General features: G+C 52.6%; 1 protein-coding gene across 1 annotated transcript in view; it reads left to right on the forward strand.

Annotated features, from left to right (window-relative positions):
* The first annotated feature begins 318 nt into the window (after positions 1 to 318).
* NECAB3 (N-terminal EF-hand calcium binding protein 3) overlaps positions 319 to 15240 on the forward strand; it is a 31577-nt gene continuing 16655 nt past the window's right edge. The window contains exons 1-4 of the mRNA XM_036395747.2: positions 319 to 1035; positions 6362 to 6386; positions 7481 to 7589; positions 14263 to 14288. Coding sequence (XP_036251640.1) covers positions 943 to 1035; positions 6362 to 6386; positions 7481 to 7589; positions 14263 to 14288 — 253 coding nt within the window. The 5' untranslated portion in view covers positions 319 to 942. The remainder of the gene's footprint in view (positions 1036 to 6361; positions 6387 to 7480; positions 7590 to 14262; positions 14289 to 15240) is intronic.

A 15240-nucleotide genomic window follows, 5' to 3' on the forward strand; every position in this document is an offset into this window, starting at 1 on the left:
CAACAGTGACCACACCGAGACCACCTGTGGCCACACTGGGATCAGCTGAGGCACCCAGGGCTGCTGTGGGGATAGCTGATAGCTATGGTCACACTGGGACACTCAGGGACGATCACACAACCCAGGGGTGGGACCCCACGGGGCTGTTCTGGGTCCACCGGGACCGCCCCAGCGGCGAGCGGGCACCGGGACCCAGCGCGGCCCCGCCCCTCTCCCCTACGCAAAACCCATTGGTGGTTATTGATGTCAATCACAGCTCGTGGCCAATAGAATGGCGGCGGGGGCGGGCCCTCCGCGGAGGCAAAGTTGGCTGGGGCGGCGGAGCCGCTCGGCTGAGTCGGGATCGGCGGGGCGCGACCTGCGCACGGAGCGAGCCCAACCGAGCCGGGCCGAACCGAGCCAACCAAACCGAGCTAACAAAACCGAGCCGAGCCAACCTGCCGAACCGAGCTGAGCCCAGCCGAACCATCCCTGCCGAACCGAGGAGAGCCGAACCCATCCCTCCGGCACCGCACCGAACCCGTCCCTCCGGCACGCATCTGATCCCTTAGGCACAGAACCAGACCCATCCCTACCGCACCGAGGCCATTCTTTTCGCACCCAGCCCATCTCTACGGTACCGCACCGAGCCGTGCCCCACGGCACCGCACCGAACCCATCCGTACAGCAGCGCCCCTGCCCTGCGGCACCGCACCGCATCCCGGGGCACCGCACCGCATCCCGGGGCACCGCACCGCACCCCGGGGTACTGCACCGAACCTGTGCCCTGCAGTACCGCACCGCATCCCAGGGCACCGCACCGCATCTCGGGCACCGCACCGCATCCCGGGCACCGCACCGAACCTGTGCCCTGCAGTACCGCACCGCATCTCAGGGCACCGCACCGCACCCTCCGGTACCGCTCCGCTCCCCGGTGCCCGCAGCACCGCGCCCGGCGGGACCATGATGTCGTGTGCCGAGCTGCTGGCCGTGTGCCTGCTCTCCGCAGATCGCGGCCCCAAGCCCCGCCGCCAGCCGCTGCCCATCTTCCACGACGTGAGTACCGCGGGCGGGACCCCCGCAGCCCGTGCTCCGCTCGGGAGCCGCCGCACGGCTGCGATCGGGTGAGGCTCCTTCCCGCAGGAACCGGCCCGGGGGATGCGCCCGTGGCAGCGTGGTCGTGATGGCTTCAGTAATGATGTCGTGTCCTTCTGCCGAATGCTGGGCCTCTGGTGGCTGGGAACAGCCCACGCCTCATCCAGAGCTGGCTGTCATGACTCCCGGAGCGGGAGCTGTGTGGCCGGAAGGCCGTGGAAGGTTCCCTGGAGCTGTTCACAGCCATGGGATCCAGCAGAGCGTTGCCTGCGGCAGCCCCCGGGTGCAGCCCCCGGGTGCAGCCCTGTCCCTGCCCGCTCCCGACGCTCCGGGATTGTGGAGGAGGATGCTCCGTGCGGGTTGGAGGTTGCCTCGGCATCCTGGCGGCTGTGGGTGGCACGGGGGAGTGGGAAATGCAGGTGGTGCCTCTCTTTGTGCTCGGGGAACTGCTGGCACAGTTCCTCCTGTCACACCGCGTCCCCTCCTGTGCCGGGGGCCGGGGCTCCGGGGGAGGCGGCTGCATGCCGGCCATGGGCCAGGGGCACAGCCCGGGCCACAGCCACCCCTGGAGCACCTCCGGCCCTCCTGCTCCTGTCCAAATCGCCGTGGTGACAGAGCCCTGGCATTGCCGAGTGTCCGGCACTGCTGCGCTCTGAGCCACCCTGGGGACCAGGGACGTGCGGGGACACAGGTGCTGTCCCTGGCCTGCCGCAGGGAGGAGGAGGAGGAGGAGAAAGGCAGCGAGGATGGGGTGCCCGGGGAGGAGGAGAAAGGCAGCGAGGATGGGGTGCCCGGGCACTGGCACAGCCCAGGTTGGTGCCAGCTGCCATGTCCCAGCTGCCATCTCCGTCCTGACCCTCTCCCGTTCACCCCCGTGCCCCAGCCCATGCCAGAGGAGGGGAACAGCAGATCCCAGTGTGGACCAGCCACGTCTGGTCCAGTCCAAAGCCCCCGGCATGCCCCGGGAGGCGCTGGGAAGCCGTGGTGCCGCTCAGCTGCCAGCTGGGGTCGGGGTCTCTCTCCTGCCTGGGGGGCTCGGGCTGCCAGGCTCTCCAGCCAGCATCATTAACCGCGCTAATTACTCGGCTGAGGGGAGGTGGGCAGGAGGGGGGGGGTGGTGACAGCTGTGTTCCAGCTCAGCTCCTCAGGGCACTCGCTGAGTCGCACATCCATCCCTCAGGGTGTCATTAAAGCAATTAAAATGGGAAATGTTAACAACGCTAGCAGCTGCTTTCCGGGTTCTGACGGCTTCTCTTCCTCTACCCTGTGACTCCTTTGCTCCCACCTTTGCTCCAGAGCTTGGCAGGGTGAGTTTCATCTCTGCACCTTTGGCTCTGGGCACTTGGCCGGTGCCCAGCTGCCCCCAGATGTGACCCTGTTCACAGGGGTCTGAGGATGAAGGAGGAGATGAGGATCTGACTCCATGTTTTAGAAGGCTGATTTATTATTTTATGATATATATATTACATTTAAACTATACTAAACGAATAAAAGAAAGGATTTCATCAGAAGGCTAGCTAAGAATAGAATAAGAAAGAATGATAACAAAGGCTCGGTCTCAGACTCTCTGTCTGAGCCAGCTGACTGTGATTGGCCATTAATTAGAAACAACTAACATGGGCTAATCAAAGATCCACCTGTTGCATTCCACAGCTGCAGATAATCAATGTTTACATTTTGTTCCTGAGGCCTCTCAGCTTCTCAGGAGGAAAAATCCTAAGGGAAGGATTTTTCATAAAAGATGTCTGTGACACCCAGGCTGGTCGGGGTGAGTGAGTATCCCTTTGCAGCAGGGCAGGATCCCTGCCTGCCCCTGGCAGCACTGCCCACTGCACATCCCCGTGGCTGCTGCTCCTCTGGGACCTGCCAGCACATCTCCTGCCTTTGGGAGCAGGGAGGAGGAGGAGGAGGAGGAGGAGGGCTTCGCTGCAGGCGCGGTGTGAGCCGCAGTGCTGCCATGGCCCTGTGCAGCATCTCCAGCCTCAGGGAGATTCATCCCTCATGCCCGGGGCTTGCTCTGTGCCCTCCCGGGACATGGGAGCTGAAGGAAGGACGGTGCTGCCTGGCTGCAGCCTGTCCATGTCCCCAGGGCAGCTGTCCCCTCCCCAGCACTGCAGCTGCCTCCACACCTGCAGGCAGGGAGGAATCCTATAATCTCCATCCTTTCTGGGGTATGTTCCTCTGGAGCTCCAGGCAGCTGTCCTGTGTGCACTGGCTCATGTAACTTACTGAACCTTGTGAGTGAGGAACAGGCACCCACTCTGTGTGCTGAGGCTCCTGCTGAAGCCAGGATGGGCTAACCCCAGATTAGAGACCACCTCAGTGTAGTTATGATATTTTCTGAAAAATCCCTTTGCTGGGATTTTCCCTTTTTCTCTTGAGAAGCTGAGAGGCTTCAGGAACAAAATGTAAACAATGATTATCTGTAGAATGCAACAGGTGGATCTGGGATTGGTCTCATGTGGTTGTTTCTAATTAATGGCCAATCTTAATGGGCAATCCGGACAGTCCAGCTGTCTGGACTATCTCAGTCAGTCACAGGATTTTGTTATCATTCCATTCTCTCTGCTTCCCTGGCAAGCCTTCTGATGAAATCCTTTCTTCTATTCTTTTAGTATAGTTTTAATATAATATATATAATAAAATAATAAATCAGCCTTCTGAAACATAAAGTCAACATTCTCATCTCTTCCCTGGTCCTGGGACTCCTGTGAACACCACCACAGCTCAGGTCTCTGGTCTCCCCTGAAGCTGAGTTCTGCCTCTGAGCCCACAGATAAGCCCTGCTGAGCAAGGCCAGCCTGAGAGTGGGAAATGTTTGCCCTTGCTCGAAGTGCCTGGGTGACACTTGGCTGTCTCTGGGATGAGCTGGATGGCCTTTGGGACACCTGGAGCCACACGAGCCACATGTCCCTCTGATGACACACAGCTCTGCAGGATGAAGCTTCTCCCTTGATGGAGAGTCCGTGGCAGGGTGGGACCCACGCCTGTGGCATTCACATTCTCTGGAAAAATTCCTTCATGCCCAGGATTTTTCTCCTGGGAAGCTGAGAAGCCTCAGAGAAAAGGAAAACAATTCTGATCTCATTTGCTTCTCCTGTGTTGTGCTCACATGTGCAATGTGTTTGGAGATTGTTCACCCACAGGTGATTGTTCCATTGCATTCTGCTGGGAGTTGTTTTCACTCTTTGGCCAATCAGGGCCAAGCTGTGTCAGGACTCTGGAGAGAGTCACCAGTTTTCATTATTATCTTTTTAGCATTCAGTAAGTATCCTTGCTGTATTCTTTAGTATAGTATAGTATATTATTCTTTAACATAATATAGTATCATAAAGTAATAAATGAGCCTTCTGAGAACATGGAGTCAGAGTCATCATTCCTGCCTTTTTTGGGCCAGGAATACAATAAATACAAATTTAAAATTGTAATACAGTAAATACTGTAAATACAATACCACGGGTGCTGCCCCTGCAGCTGTGAGACCCCACAAGGAGCCCATTAGCCTGGAGAAAGCTTTGCTCTAAAATCCAGAGGAATCACCAGCGTTTGGGAGCTGCAGGTTTCCATCTCAGCTCAGTGTGTGCTGTGTGGTGCTCAGGGAGTGCCCACCCCCTTTCCTGGCCAGCTGGGACCTTTCCTGGCCAGCTGGGACCCTGGGGATGGTTCCTTGGAGCTGCCTGGCCCAAGGCAGCCCCTGCTCTTCAGCTTGGGGAAGGACGAGCTCGCTGTGCTCACAGGAGCATCCTCCAAGGAGCTGCTCCTGCTCCTGATTCCCAGGGAAGGACCCAGGGAGCTCCAGCCCTAGAAAAACCTCAACCCAGCTGCAAGCCAGAGGCTCAGGGGGTTTTCCTGGGCAGCTCCTCCTTTGCCTCAGGTTCTCAGGGGGATGTCAGGGCCTGGGGACATGCACAGAGCTGGTGGTGGGCAGTGCAGGAGGAGCAGTGGTGCCTCTGCCTGTGCAGAGGGCTGTTCTGGGTGTGGGGGCAAGAATAGAAAAGTTCTGTCTCCTTTCCTGGCCCTTTTTCTTTCCTAATCTTTCTTCAGACCTGCAGATTCCTTCATCAGCCAGTATAGTAAATCAGGGCAACCCCGACAAAGGGAGGAATGATGAGGAGGACTCTATTCAGAAGGCTAATTAGTTATTATTTTATTATATATAGGCTAATTAATGAATTATTTTATTATACAATATTTTTCTATGTTATATTACACTGAATCTGCACAAACACTCCACTCAACTGCCCAGAATCTCCTGTCAGTGACAGTCCCAACACCCCTGGATTCAATTGGTCAGTGAATCAAAACACTCACACCAGAATCCAATTACCAATTCCCTTCAGGTAAACAATCTTCCACAATGCATTCCACTTGTGAACAACACAGGAGCAGTAAATGAGATAAGAATTGTTCTTTCTTTCTCTGAGGTTCCTCTCTGTGATTCCCAGAAATATCCTTGGGAAGTTGTGCCTTGCTTTTCTCTGTGAAGAGAAATGTGGCCACAAGCCAGGATGATATAAAGGATGGTTTCCACATAGAAAATTTTCTGTTGTTGCCTCCATTAGGATGTGCTGGACAAAACCTTGTACATTTTGGTCTGGAAAAACGTTGCCAGGCTTCAGAGGTGATGCTGTTCCTCTCTAGAGTCAGCCCAAATAATTCCTGGTGCATCAGGTCCCAGCAGGGCTGAGCAGCCCCAGCTTTCTCCTGGGTCATGGGAGAAGCCTCATGGTTGGGAATCTGTGCTGAGACCCTGAACTGGAGCAGCTCTCCAGCTGTGCCCTGTGGCAGAAGCAGTTACAGATTAATTAACTCATTAATGATTAATTACAGTGAGTGTGCATGCCGAGGAGCTGTGGGAAGGGCTGTGCTGAGGGCTGGTTACAAAGCTCAGGGCAGGAGCTGCTCCTTGATGCAGGTGCTGGAGTGCTGGTGATGCACAAAGTGCTTCCTTACAGACTGGGTTTATTCCTAATGTTCTTTCCTTTAAAAGGACTGAAAAATTAAACAGTTGCCATCACAGGATGCAGCAAAGTCCTTTCTGCTTTGCCTGTGTGTTCTCTAAAGGTGCTTGCTGTGAGTGCTGGGCTCACTCAGCCAAGAGCTCTGTGCATTAAGGGCAAGAAATGGGTTTAATCATTGGCAAAGGGGCATTTCCCAGGGCAGCCTGTGCAGTCCCACCAGCTGGAGCTGTTCTCCCTGAGCTCCTGGAGGTGTTTTTCCGTGCTGCTGGCTGCTGCCTGCCTCACTGCTCAGCTGCCCTTCTCTCCTCTTGTGTTTTGTCTTGCAGATTTTCCGGCGAGCCGACAAGAACGGTGAGTGCTTTGTTCCTCTGGGAGGTTTGGCTGCGAGAGGGAGGGTGGAAAAGGCTTTTCTGCTTCACCTGGATCCCAGAGCCTGCCCAGGGCTTGGGGAATGGGCTCTCCCAGTTCCCATCCGTGCACCGTGCAGGACACAGCCCCTTCCAAGCCCTTCTCCTGCCCAGGGCCTGTCAGGCTTCTGCTGGGTCCCTCACAGGATGGTTCTGTCTCCGTGCTCAGTGCAGGGTTTTACAGGGCAGAAGGGACCTTCAGAGCTGTTTGCAAATTCCTGCAAATGTAGGAAACGTGGGCTTTGGGGAGTGCAGGATTTGGTGTTGTATGAGGGCTGTGCTGGTGCCCTGCTGTCCCCATGGTGCCTTGGACAGCCCTTCTCCCCTGGCCTTGTCCCTTGCACTGTCAGGAACTAATATTTCAGAGAGCTGGGCAAAATTTGCTGCCAGACTGAAGAATATTACAAAGCTGGGAAGCAGCTGCAAGCTCTGCAAGCAGATCTGCTGTGCTGCCTTTGTGTCCTGAAGCTTTAGTGGTGATGGGAAAGTTTCACCCTCCTGGCTGGGGGATTCTGTTTCTGGGTGCCCCTGCAGCCCCTGGCATTTGGGAATTAGGCTCTGCCACCCAGTTTTTAATCCAGCACCCATAAACCAAGAGGTCCAAAATCACAAGGGATGTCCCTGAGCCTTCCCACACTCTCTTGGCTCTTTTCCTTCATGGTAGCACAGGAGATGCTTTTATTGCAGATCACAATGCAGCCCAGGAGCTGCAGTCCTCCACAGAGAGGAAGGAAAAAGCTCTTGAGTCCATGGAGAGCACTTTCTTTCCATGGAAATCTGGTGCTGCCCTCAGTGTGCTGTTCTTGGACAGTCTGTGTGCCTTTCTGAGAACACCACAGTGGGGCCTTTAGGGAAGGGCTGAAATTCCCACCTGCACTTCCAGCAGCACCCAGTGTCTTTGCTGGGCTGGTGGGCCAGGCTCTCAGGGAGATTTGTGCTGTAATTATGATGCAGAACACGCCCAGCCCCATCCCACGCAGGGCTGGGATGCTGCTTTCCACAGATATATAATTATTCTTCCCTTTCCTTTGAATGCAGATGATGGGAAGCTGTCATTTGAGGAGTTCAAGAACTATTTCTCTGATGGCATCCTGAGCTCGGAGGAGCTGTGGGAGTTGTTCAGTGGCATTGACAGGTGTCACTCAGAGTGAGTACCATGGTGGTGGCACTGAGGAGATGCAGGAGAAGCTAAAACTGCCTGACTGGAGGTGGAGGAGCTTGGGAGGCGGGTGTGATAAATAATCAGGGTGAGACAAACCCACCTCTTGCCACAGAGCCACTGAAACCAGCAGTGAGCCCTGGGAGTGCTGAGAGCAGCCAGAGATTTTGAGAGCAGCCATGGATTTCCTGCAGCTCCAGAAGGCAAGCAAGCATTGAAAATGCCATTCTTGTGGTTTGGGAAATGTGCTCCAGGAATAGGCAGCCTGTGGAGCAGGCTGTGTGCCTGCAGGAGCCTGTGCTGGTGTGGGGACACACAAAGTCACAGACTCTGCCACTGCTGACTCAGGAGCTACTTGGCACTTATGTAAGAGCTGCTTTCCACACAAGTGGGCCTGGTGCATGTAGAAGGGAATTTAGGACAGCTACTTGTAAAAAAAAAAAAGCCCCACAGATCAGGAGAAGGAATTGAGTTTAGCTCTGGTCTCCTAACAGGGAATTTAGGGCAGCTACTTGTGAAAAAAAGCCCCACAGATCAGGAGAAGGAATTGAGTTTAGTTCTGGTCTCCTCATGAGTGGTGCTATCCAGAGGGCTCTGCTGGGCTTCTCTGGGATTCTCATCCCAGCTTTTTGGGTATTTTGGCCTCACTGGGGTCTCTATGCCCAGCTGGGTGAGTCTGTCCTGGCACTGGGAGGAGCTGGGTGCTGCTGCATTGCATGGCTGGGGTCTGTCCACACACTGGGGTGCTGCTGGGGGACAAGGGGCTGCAGCTTCTCCCCAGTCTGGGGGGCAGCTTTGGCTTCCCCTGCACCTCTGACACCCTTGACCAGGGCACAGGTCCCTGCCAGGGTGAGGAAATCTGGGGCAGCCTGAGCTGCACACGCTGTCCCAGGGCTTTGCAGGGAGCCAGGGTGGTGGCACAGAGGGCACTTGTCCCCCTGAGATGCCAACAGCCACCAAATGCCACCAACAGCAGACACCCAGTGTCACCACCCACTCAGGACTGGGGCAGTGGGAATGGTGAACTCCCAGTGCTGGTGGAGCTGGGTTTGGTTCCCACAGCAGGGGTGGGCAGCCTTGTGCTGCTTTCCTTGGAGCCTGCTGGTTGGGCTTGTGGGTGTGGGCAGCAGGAAAACATCTCTGAAACCTCTCTGTTTCTGGGCTGTGATCCCAGGAAGCTGCAGTGAGTGTTCCCTTTCCTCTGGAAATGCTCCTTTCCTCTTGCTCCATTTTGGGGTGATCTCAGAGTCACAACAGCCCTGGAAAACACAGGGAGCAGCAAAAGATGTGTCAAGGGAAATACAGGTTGGATATTAGGGAAAAGTTCTTTACTGAAAGGGTGATAAAGTTCTGGAATGTTCTGCCTGGGGAGGTGGTGGAGTCCCCATCCCTGGGGGTGTTTAACAAAGCCTGGATGTGGCACTGGGTGCCAGGGTTGAGTTGAGGGCTTGGGGCTGGGTTGGACTCAGTGATCTTGAAGGTCTCTTCCAACCTGGTCATTCTGGGAATTCAGTGAAGCTGAGAGCTTTAACCCAGCTCAAAACTGAGCAGGGAAGGTCTCCTACCTTCAGGTGGGGCTTGTTCCATCCATCTGGAGCAGCTGAGGGGGCCTGACTGGGCTGGGCTGCCCGGGGAGCCGTGGCTGCAGCAGAGCCCCCAGAGCTCGTTACCTAATGAGGGCAGCTGTGACAGCACTGAGCTGGTGACACCTTCAGCAGGGTGTGAGCCTTGGCTTCTCTTCCTGCACCAAGAGCAGAAGGGACCCTCAGACAGAGCTGTTTGCAAATTCCTGCAAATGCAGGAAACGTGAGCTTTGGGGAGTGCAGGATTTGGTGTCGTATGAGGGCTGTGCTGGTGCCCTGCTGTCCCCATGGTGCCTTGGACAGCCCTTCTCCCCTGGCCTTGTCCCTTGCACTGTCAGGAGCTTAATATTTCAGAGAGCTGGCCAAAATTTGCTGCCAGACTGAAGAATATTACAAAGCTGGGAAGCAGCTCCAAGCTCTGCAAGCAGATCTGCTGTGCTGCCTTTGTGTCCTGAAGCTTTAGTGGTGATGGGAAAGTTTCACCCTCAATCCAGCAGGTGGGTTTGGTGCTGTGTTTGTCATGTCCAGGCTGGAATTGGTGTTTCCTCAGCCCTGCCAGGCTGATCTGAGGAGGGGCAGCAGCAGAGATCTCCATGCCCAGACCCCTCCTGACCCTCACCCACCCCTGGAACCTGCAGCTGCTGGGAACATGAACATTTCAGAGCTCTCCACATTTCAGAGCTCTCCCACATTTCAGAGCTCTCCCACATTTCTTGTTCCCCTTCCAGAGAGCCCCATGCCCTTCTCAGTCCACCTCCCACCCCTCTGGCTCTCAGGTGGGACACTGGGCCTGTGCATCACACACCTCTGCTGGGGTCACTTCACATTCTACATCTCCACAGCAGGCTGGTTTTGTTCTGCATTTCAGAAAATGGTTCCATTTTGGCATAAAGTATCCCCTCACTTTAATTCTGTGACATTTCAAAGTTTATGTTGAAGCCAAATTCAGCTCTGGATGGCAGCTGGGACAGCAGCAGGTCCATGGCTTTGTGTGGCTGGTCCAGAGCTCCACACCAGCTCTGGCAGTGGCACAGTGAGGTTCATCTTCCTGGAGAAGGGCATTTTCATCCTCTGAAATATCTGGGTGAGGAGACACTGATGTTTCTGGAGGTATGAGAGCTCCATAGCTGCATCCAGGATTGCAGGGGTTGAATGCCAGCCCTGTGAAACCTGCCCAGGGAATTGCTGTCTGGATTTTACCCGTCCTTCTGTCCTGCACCTGTTGGGGAAATCTAGAAAAATATGGTCTGGAAATGCATCTTTCCATGAGAGTGTTCAGGAATTGGGTGCAGATTGCTCAGAGCCTTTGACCTGGAGCCACAAGGGATGGAAATGCTGACCTGGTGCCTCCTAAAGTCTCTTGGTGGAAATAACCTCAAGCCTGTGATTGTCTGGAAGAAGGGATTTGAGTGGATTCCCTCTCCTCTCTTTACTCAGAGACTGCAGCATCTGCCAGCCCCAGATGATGGAGAGTGACTGAAACACTCTGTGTCACACAAAAAAGGTTTGGAAAGCAGATCTGTGATGGCAGTGGAGGTTCCCAACATGATAAATGATAAAAATAATAATAAAAAAAAACAAACCCCGTCTGCTTTTCTGCAGCTGATTGCTGTTTCCTTGCATAAATTCCAGGCACATTCTGACAAAATCCCAACAGCATAATGATGACAAGCTCCTCCATCATCAGTTCAGGCTTAATTACAGTTAATCAGTGGTTTGAGCACAGTCAAAATACAGCTCTGGGAGATGTGGAGAGTCTCAGGATGAGTGCTTTGGAGGCAGAGGATGGCTCTTCTCCTGGAGTGGGAATGGCAGAGAGGGAAGCCTGCTGCCCCTGGCAGCCCTGCAAAGTGGGTCAGCATTTGGTGTGCACTCTGTGGGTGAGCTCCACCCTGGTTTGGGGGTGAATCAGTTCTGGCAGCATCAGAATGGCCCCAGCAGCCCCGGGGTTTGCCTGCTGTGCTCTGTCCTGCCCCTGCTGTGCCAGGGGGATGCTGCAGCCTCTGGGACGTGGGAGAGGTTCCCCTGCAGGGCTGCTGCTGGAACCGGCTGCAGAGCCTCCCCTGGACAGCTCCCACAGGGGGGATTTCTCCACGAGGTGTCATTGATTGGTTCAATGGTCAGTGCTTTAGTGATTGATTAGTTAATATTTCTTTTTAAGCAGCCAAGATATAAAGATATATACCTTTATATATATATATATATATGTAAAAATCTTTATATATATATATCTTTATATATATAAAATTTTTATATACATATAATTTTATATAGATATAAAATTCATGTGTATATAAATATATAAAAATTATATATTTATTATACTCTTTATATACTCTTATATCTTTATATACATTTTACATATATATATAAATATATCTTATATATATTTATATATATAAAAAGATATATATATATATATAAATATATATCTTTTATATATATATATATATATATATATATATATATATATATATATATATATATATATATATATATATATATATATATATATATATATATATATATATATATATATAAAGAGTTATTAATAACCTTGGGAGCCACAGGGTGGGAGTTGATGGCAGCTCCTGTCACACCTTGCTGGAGCTGGGATGGCAGTGAGTTGAGCTGGTGGCTCCTTGTTCCTGCTGAAACCAGTGCCAGCCCCAGGTGCTCGCTGGGACCAGTGCAAATGCCTGGATAATGTGTGCACAAAGTGTCCACATCCCCTCTGGGGTGATTTTTACCCCTCTCTTAGGTGGGAGCCAGGTTTCCCTGCAGCTCTGGGGCTGTGCTGTGGATGCTGCAGTGCCAGGGCTCTTGCAGCACTGCAGCAGCTCTGCAGCCTCCAGGCAGCTGCCAGAAATAAAGGGGGAAACTTCACAAGGAGCAAAACCTTTTTCCAGTGCCCACTGGTGCCCCAAACCCCAGTGCCTGTGTCAGGCAGAGCTGCCCAGAGATGGGATCAGCAGAGCTGGGCAGAGTGAGGGGCTGTGGCTTTGCAGGTTTATCTGGATTGAGTCTCAAGGGAAACAGGATTTTTTTCTCCACTTTACAAAGTGCCTGCAGTGCCAGGTCAGTGCACAGAGCCCTGCCTGAATCAGCTGCTGTGTGTTTAAAATAGCTGAGCTGAATGTTCCTGTCCCTCTGTGCTGCTCAGAGCTCCAGGTGCAGTCCCAGAGCAGCCTGCAGCCCCCTGCCCTGGCTCTGCCAAAATATTGCCCTGCTTTGAGCCACTGCCCACTGTTAAAGTGCTCTCAATGGAGCCCAGGAGAAAGGGAGAGACACAAACAGCCTTTGATGTCTCAGGAAAAGCTGTAGGAAGATTTTCGCCTTAATTATTTCACCTTAAATGGCATTTTAGACAGTTCACACAGTGTTCTCTAATTTTACATGGGGGTGTTTTTGTCCCTTTGCCCTGTGAGCAGTGTCAGGAGGGGACAGGGTGATGGTTTCCCACCCCTGGGCAGCAGCACTGCAGCATTCCCTGTGCTGGGAGCCTGGCAAACTCCAGGTACTGCCACTTCCCCCATGTGTGACAGCACTTAAACACTTGAAAACCACTTGAAAAGCTCTCTTTGGGGCTCTCTTCCACTTTCCCAATCAGGATTAAAATTGGTTGTAATCATCTGGGGGATTTTGAGGCAGCAGAAGGCCTGGAGCAGAGGCTGATTTGAATAAATGCCATGCTGGGGTCTGTCCCTGCAGGCTCTGGGCATGGAGAGCAGCTCTGCCTCTGTGCCTTTGGCCACCTGAGCAGCTCCTGCAGCACCCTGCAGACCCATCCCAAAACCTGGGGCTGCTTCTGAGCATTCCCTCCTCCCTCTCTATCGCCAGCTGGGGTCTCTGTACAAATCACAAACAGGACAGGACTGCTGGAACGTGCCTTGAGCTGTTTTATTTTTCAGCATCACTCTCATTACATGGTTATGACAATGGGAAGATGTCACCAGCTCACATCCCAGGCAGCAGACACAGAACTTAATGTTACAACTCACTTTATGAGCTTTTTGACCAATCCCACAAAGCAAAAGCCCATTGACAGTAGTTCTATCCAACCACCATAAGCACAGGTACCTTTGGTTAAACAATGCTTGCTTATTTCAAATACAATACCTGCTTGTGAGCCTTAAAGCACAGTGCACAGAGCTCCATTATTAAGCTTCAAACTTCCTAATATCTTGCTAGATAAACTTTTCTGTAGCTTAGGGAGTTATTCTAGACAAGCATTTATACACAGACCATTGTTCTATTTGTCCTTGCTTTTCTACTTTTTAAATAATTTTTCTGCTGACCAATCTCATGGCTGCTGCTTAGCTCTAATCACAGTTCTGCTGTCTCTGAGTCCTGCCTTTTGCAGCTTTCCCCAAACCCTCTGATTTTGTGGATTCCCACACCTCTCAACCCCAGCAGCACCTTTAGCAGCCTCAGGAGGGACCTGTCCCAGCCCTGCAGGGATGCCAGGGGGGATTGTGCTCTCTGTTAGTAAAAAGGGTGGGGGTCTGGCCCCTGCCTCCAGGATTTTGGAGCCAGATCCCTGCTTTAATGACCTTCAGGGCAGGAACAGCTTCTCTGGAGGGCTGGGAAGTCACCCAGCACCTGGGCTCTGAGGGAGGAGGAGGAGGAGGGGGTCTGGCCATGGGAGGACCTGGGCTGAGGTCAAGGATGAACAAGGAGGGAGTCCTGGCTGGATGCTCCCCAGCTTTGTGGGAAGAGGTTGGGTTGCAGAAGCAGCTCCAGGCTCAGAAATGGCCAGGCAGGGTGGGGGGCACCTCCATGGCAGCCCCACTCTGTTGTCACAGGTGCTCTCCCAGCACACTCCAGCTCCAGGAGATGGTGGTGGAGCAGATTTTCCTGCTCCTTCAGGCCCTGGGTGCTGCAGGGGCTGGGAATGGCTCCTGAGCTGCTGGCTCTGAACCTGTGCAGCTCCTTCTTTTTCTAATGCAGCTTGTGAAAATACATGAACGTGAAAATCCACCAGGACACAAGACAAGCCCCCAGACCCCTGCTCACCACCACTGTTTCCCCCACACCAGCCCCACTATCTAACAGGAGCTTTTCTGTGTTTCTTGCAGCAACGTGGACACGGAGAAGTTGTGTGGTAAGTGAGGGATGTTCCTGCCCTGGAGAGCTTCCCCTCCCCAGGTGTGTGGTGGGGTTTGTGTGTGTCTGACCTGGGCTGGACTGGGTGGCTCAGAGGTCCCTGAGGCTGGATCCCAGCACAGAGGTGCTTTTCCCAAGGGGAGAGGTGTCTTGGTTTGAAAAGCCAGGTGCCTGCTAAGGAAGGCAGGAGCTTCCCCTGAAATGGAAAATGCATTTTCCCTCTGAATTATTATAATTTTGAAATCATAATAATAGTTATTTCAAAATTATTATTATAATTTCAAAATCACAATAAATTTTATTTATTATATTCTAATATTATATTTTAATAATTTTAATTATATTTAATAATATCAATTTATTTAATTAATTATAATTAATTATATAAAATTAATTATATAATTTAATTATAATTATATTTTAATATTTAAATATTTTTAATATTTATATTCTAATTATTACAATTTTGAAATTAAGGGTCTCTCAGGAAAAGATATGGGAGCAGGAATAACAGTTCTTTACTAGGGAAGAAAATAAAAATAAAATAAACAATGCAGTAATACAAAACTCCAGAGCCAGAGTGAGAGCAGGCCCTGTCCCCTGTGTGTCAGGGGGTGGCACAGCCCCATCCCATGGGGGCTCAGCCCTCCTGCAGTGCCAGCTGTGGCTCTGCTGGAGCAGGGATCCTGCACAAGGGGGGAGTTTTCCTCTGCAGCTCCAGGGCTGCTGGAGATGGGCCTGGGCTCCCTCTGGCCATGCAGGGCAGCAGAAGCTGCTCCTCTGGCAATGCACTGGGCAAAGGCTGCTGTGCTGTGCCAGGCTCACATTGGATCCAGGTAGGAATGCTTGGCTCCTGCCCTGGGCGCAGCATCTCCCCATGGGATGCTGGAATTGGATCAGCCCTGCAGGGACACTCAGTGGCCATGGACAGCAGAGATCTCCTGCAGGGA

Source organism: Molothrus ater, chromosome 17 (assembly GCF_012460135.2).
Source record: "Molothrus ater isolate BHLD 08-10-18 breed brown headed cowbird chromosome 17, BPBGC_Mater_1.1, whole genome shotgun sequence".
NCBI lineage: Eukaryota > Metazoa > Chordata > Aves > Passeriformes > Icteridae > Molothrus > Molothrus ater.